This window comes from Oryctolagus cuniculus, chromosome 2 (assembly GCF_051225735.1).
Source record: "Oryctolagus cuniculus isolate XC-2025 breed Fujian yellow rabbit chromosome 2, ASM5122573v1, whole genome shotgun sequence".
Taxonomy (NCBI): domain Eukaryota; kingdom Metazoa; phylum Chordata; class Mammalia; order Lagomorpha; family Leporidae; genus Oryctolagus; species Oryctolagus cuniculus.
The window spans coordinates 116,436,733-116,441,704 of NC_142868.1; the positions used below are offsets into that span (position 1 = coordinate 116,436,733).

The following is a 4,972-nucleotide window of genomic DNA, read 5'->3' on the forward strand; positions in this document are numbered from 1 at the left end:
TTTCTTGCCCCCAACCCAGAGGTGCGAGCCCCCACGCACACCTGAGCCACTCAAGAGTTGGTTCTGGGCCCTGGCGCTGCCCTCCAGGGGGAGTTTGTGGGTCTGAAGGACAGGAAAGGATGGGGGCAGGAGGAGACAGGTTCTATTGGCGCCTCTCCATCTTCCCCTTGAAATTCCCACGGGGCAAGGCCCGCAACGTCAGCAGAGTCGCTTTCAGAGCTGCCCGGCGGCAGAACAGGGGAAATGCTCCCCTCGGGGCCCCTGGGGCTTTCTGGGGGCCTCGGCAGCAGCAGCTCTGCCCACTCCTAGCTGGAAACTCGTCACAGGCCCCTGTTGTTTCCCCCTTGAACAGCCCGCAGACCTCCCCCAGGCCCCTCACCGCCCAGGGGCGGGGGCCCCACGAACTGTGTTCCGGCCTGGCTTGGCCACGCACCAGCTACAGGACCCCGAGCAATGGGTCTCAGCCAGGGCCCCAACTCCCCTGTAATCAACCGCGGCAGCAGGCGACTGCCAATTTTTTTGTTGTCACAAATTCCTGGGAGCAGAACCCAGGGAGAGGAAGCAGGAGCGAAGGGCCACCACCATTAGCCACAAAGTCCCCGAGGTCAGCAGTGTGTATTTGAGGAGCTGATCCCTAAGGACTGTGGGTCGGGCGCGCGCCAGGCGCGCAAAGAGGAGGGGGGACTCCGGGCACCTTCCCTTAGGAGCAGCTCCCCGGCTTCCTCCCCCTGGGAGCCCCCGGGCCCGCCCCGCTGCGCCCCACGTGAGGCCGCGGGGGCGGGCGCCGGCGCCTTCCTGTTCTGCCCTTGTATGGTAACCCGGGAGGCGGACCCGTTCGTACTTAAGCCCGAGAGCTGCCGAGGGCGCCCAGAGCCGACGGCTGGGAGCCCAGGAGCGCAGGGAAGAGGGCAAGAAGGGGCCGCTGGACACCGATCGCCAATGGGGCTGGAGGCAGCGCGCGAGCTGGAGTGCGCGGAGCTGGGCGCACTGCTGCGGGAGCCACGAGAGGCCGAGCGCACGCTGCTACTCGACTGCCGCCCCTTCCTGGCCTTCTGCCGCCGCCACGTGCGCGCCGCGCGGCCCGTGCCCTGGAACGCTCTGCTGCGGCGCCGCGTGCGCGGCCCGCCCGCCGCCGCCCTCGCCTGCCTGCTGCCCGACCGGGCGCTGCGGGCGCGGCTGGCCCGGGGGGAGCTGGCGCGCGCCGTGGTGCTGGACGAGGGCAGCCCCTCAGTGGCCGAGCTGCGGCCAGACGGCCCGGCCCACGTCCTGCTCGCCGCCCTGCTGCACGAGACCCGCAGCGGGCCGACCGCCGTGTGCTTCCTGCGAGGTGAGCGCCGGCCTGCGCGCAGTGCCCACCCGCGGGGCCCTCTCTGCCAACCCCAGCCGAGCCCTCCCGGCTAAGCGTGCCCTTGTCCTCCCCGCAGGAGGCTTCGACGGCTTCCAGGCCTGTTGTCCCGACCTGTGCACGGAGGCCCCCGCTCCAGCGCTGTCACCTGCAGGACCAGAAACCAGCAGCTCCAATCCCAGGGTCGCCTTCTATGACCAGGTTAGTTGGGACCAGAGCTCCGTGTTCCCCTGCCTGGGGTGTGTGTGTGTGTGTGTCCCTTTGTCTGGTCTCTGTCGGGAGTGCTGGTGGCGGGGTCCACTGGACCGGGTGCTGCCGCGGGTGGGTTCTCAGCACCGCCCCTTCTCCCCTCCAGGGTGGCCCTGTGGAGATCTTGCCCTACCTCTTCCTGGGCAGCTGCAGCCACTCCTCCGACCTGCAGGGGCTGCGGGCCTGCGGCATCACAGCTGTCCTCAACGTCTCCGCCAGCTGCCCCAACCACTTCGAGGGGCTTTTCTGCTACAAGAGCATCCCGGTGGAGGACAACCAGATGGTGGAGATCAGTGCCTGGTTCCAGGAGGCCATCGGCTTCATCGGTAAGGGGCCTGGAGCGACCGCGGGGGTGTGGGGTGGGGTGTGTGTGTGTAGGGGCTGGGGGCACCTGTCTCCGCGCCTGTGCTCCTTCCTGTCTGACCACCCCCCACCTCCCTTGCAGACTCGGTGAAGAACAGCGGAGGCCGCGTGCTGGTGCACTGCCAGGCGGGCATCTCCCGCTCGGCCACCATCTGCCTGGCCTACCTGATGCAGAGCCGCCGCGTGCGGCTGGATGAGGCGTTTGCCTTTGTCAAACAGCGCCGGGGAGTCATCTCCCCCAACTTCGGGTTCATGGGGCAGCTGCTGCAGTTTGAGACGCAGGTGCTGTGTCACTGAGGTGCGACGCCTGCTTCCCTGCCGACCCTCGCTGATTCCTGGGGCAAGCTGACCCTGACCGTGGACGAGCGGGTCACCTCCGGCCTCCTGGGAGTTGGAAAAGGCTTTCTGACCTGGTGCTCTTCTGCCTGGAGCATGAGGGTGGTGTCCCCCCACCCCCACCCCTCGTTCAGAGGAGGAGCGTGGAGGGTGTGTTCTCGCCTCCACCCTCTGGCAGATATGAACTGGACGCTACAGCCCTGGACTTGGGTCCCACCACCGAGCTGAAGCCTGAGCGCTCCAAGCACAAGCTGTGATAACCAGGATCCCCGTGTAGGGGCCTGGAGCCCGGGCCCTGAGTGCGGGGGGGCCTCGGCCGGGGATGCGTGTCGAGTGTGTGTGTGTGTGTGTGTGTGGGCGTTGTCGCCGAGGTGGCACTGGAAAGTTATGGGTGTTCAGCTGGCATTTAGCACCTCCTCCCCACTTCCTCCCAGCCCTGTGGGCGGGGGTTGGAAGCATAGCACTTTATATTTATACGGAACATTGAGGACGTGTGAATAAAATATTGGTTTGTTTACAAACAGCTCCTCCGGTGTTTGGTGTTGGGTCCGCGCCCCCGGGGTGCTCAGAAGCTGCCCTGCCCTTTGCGGTGGCAGCCGGGGCCAGGGGTCTGTCCCAGAGAGCAGCCCTGCTCAGCCCTCGCTTCCTCTGTGGAACGTGGGGCGAGCGAGTGTGGGGCTCCCGTGGGAGTGGAGTGTGTGGGCTTCCTATGGGGATGTGAGTGTCCACGCTTGCGTTCTTATGGGACTGTGTGTGTGTCCTGTGTGTGTTGTGTTCCTATGGGGGGGGGTCCACGTGTGATGTGGTTTTTTAAATATTTATTTATTTGAAAGAGTTACACTGAGAGAGGAGAGGCAGAGAGAGAGAGGTCTTCCATCTGATGGTTACTCCCCAATTGGCCGCAATGGCCGGAACTATGCCGATTCAAAGCCAGGAGCCAGGAGCTTCTTCTGGGTCTTCCATGTGGGTGCAGGGGCCCAAGGACTTGGGCCATCTTCTACTGCTTTCCCAGGCCATAGCAGAGAGCTGGATCAGAAGTGGAGCAGCCGGGACTCCAACAGGAGCCCATATGGGATGCTGGCACTGCAGGCGGCGGCTGTACCTGCTACGCCACAGCGCCGGCCCCGTGACGTGTTCTTATGAGGTTCTTATGTGTGGGTGTCCTGCGTGTGTGGTGTTCCTGTGGGGATATGGGTGTCCTGTGTGTGAGGGGTGTTCTATGAGTGTGTCTCTCTCACAAGCCAGGGCTGCGTGGCTGGCCCAGGCCTCTGCCTCCTCCCCAGAGGGCAGCAGGGTCTCTCACGTCCTCCGCACGTCCCCAGGCTGGGTCCTTGGGTGTCAGCCTCAGGGCTGATGCTGGCCCCATTCTAGAGCTGCTTCTTGTCCCCAAAGGCCTGCATGCCCGTGTCAGGTGCAGAGGCCTTGCTCTTCACGCCCGCCTGATGAGCCAGGCTTCGGTGGACATCGGCTGGGCGCTCGGCACAGCCCGATCCAGAGCAGACGGGTTCCTTCTGTGGCTGCCAGAGAGGGTGCAGTGCTCGGCCCGACAGCGAGAAGCGCGGAGCCCTGGGTCCCTCCCTGGGACGCGTGCAGGTGCTCAGTGCATCTGGTGACTCCACTTTGCACACTCAGCTCCGGGGTCACCCCGCCAATGCCATCTCTCACCCGTGGTCTTCCGTGAGCGGCAGGGTGTCCTGGCGGGGCGGTGGAGGCTGCATTGGTAAACTCTGTGAGTTTCCTTGTCGGTGAAGTGGGGCTTATCAGCAGCCCCCACATCCTAGGTGTGTAGCTTTATACAGCCCACGTGAGGGGCTTAGACCAGTGCCTGTGCATAGGCAGTCCTCGGCCGGGGCCTGGGAGCCGCGCGTTCCTGCTGTGCCGGTGTGGCAGTGTGCATCTGGGTCAGGGCCCGTGGCCTGCTCAGCACTGGGGCTCTTGTTCCCTGAGGCCGAATGCAAGATGAACAGCTTGTCCCAGTGTCTGGTTCTCTGCTCTTTGGGGAGTAGGGTGGGGTCTCCTGGTGCGGGCTGGGCAGGGCCGGGCTCCTCAGGCCCAAGTGGGCTCTTGGGGTGTGTCTGTAACTCTGGTGCTGGCCCGGGGTGGGTGGGGGACATCTGGGGCGCAGAGCGCCTGGGGGCTTCTCACCAGTCAGCCCATCTCACACCTCTGCTCACCCCAAACAGCCCACCTGACTCCACCCGTGGTTTTAGTAGTTTGTCTTCCAAACTGCCTTTCTCTCTTGCTCTCTCTCTTTCCTTTGTTCCCTTTCTTCCTCTTTTCTTCCTCCTCCTTTTCTCTTTTTCTTTCTCTATATTTGAAATTTTGGTGGCGGCCTTGTGGCACAGTAGGTGCAATGCGGCAATGCTGGTGTCCCACACGAGCGCTGGTTTGATCCCAGCTGCTCTGTTTCTCATCCAGATATCTGATAATATGCCTGGGAGGAAAGCAGCAGAAGATGGCCCAAATGCTTGGGCCCCTGCCACTCATGTGGGAGACCCGGATGAAGCTCCTGGCTCCTGGTTTCAGCCGGGGCCAGGCCTGGCCATTGTGACCATTTGAGGAGTGACCCAGCAGATACAATATCTCTCTTTCTCCCTCTCATCCCTGGAACTCTGCCATTCAAATAAACTTTTTTTAAAAGATTTTATTTATTTATTTGAAAGTTAGAGTTATAGACAG

The 4,972-nt window shown here is 63.3% G+C and overlaps 1 protein-coding gene across 1 annotated transcript; it reads left to right on the forward strand.

The window, feature by feature from the left end:
• Nucleotides 1-844: 844 nt before the first annotated feature.
• DUSP2 (dual specificity phosphatase 2) lies at nucleotides 845-2,814 on the forward strand. The gene is made up of 4 exons (XM_008253851.5): nucleotides 845-1,327; nucleotides 1,425-1,546; nucleotides 1,701-1,920; nucleotides 2,040-2,814. The coding sequence occupies exons 1-4, from the start codon at nucleotides 940-942 to the stop codon at nucleotides 2,252-2,254; spliced, it is 945 nt and encodes a 314-aa protein (XP_008252073.4). The 5' UTR covers nucleotides 845-939; the 3' UTR covers nucleotides 2,255-2,814.
• The last annotated feature ends 2,158 nt before the right edge of the window (nucleotides 2,815-4,972 follow it).

What these genes read in the sequence shown, in the direction of transcription:
- DUSP2 (XM_008253851.5), top strand. Translation starts at nt 940, where the DNA reads ATGGGGCTGGAGGCAGCGCGCGAGCTGGAGTGCGCGGAGCTGGGCGCA. An exon ending in CGCCGTGTGCTTCCTGCGAG is followed by an intron (nt 1,328 to 1,424) that starts GTGAGCGCCGGC and finishes TCCTCCCCGCAG; the next exon opens with GAGGCTTCGACGGCTTCCAG. An exon ending in GGAGGCCATCGGCTTCATCG is followed by an intron (nt 1,921 to 2,039) that starts GTAAGGGGCCTG and finishes CCTCCCTTGCAG; the next exon opens with ACTCGGTGAAGAACAGCGGA.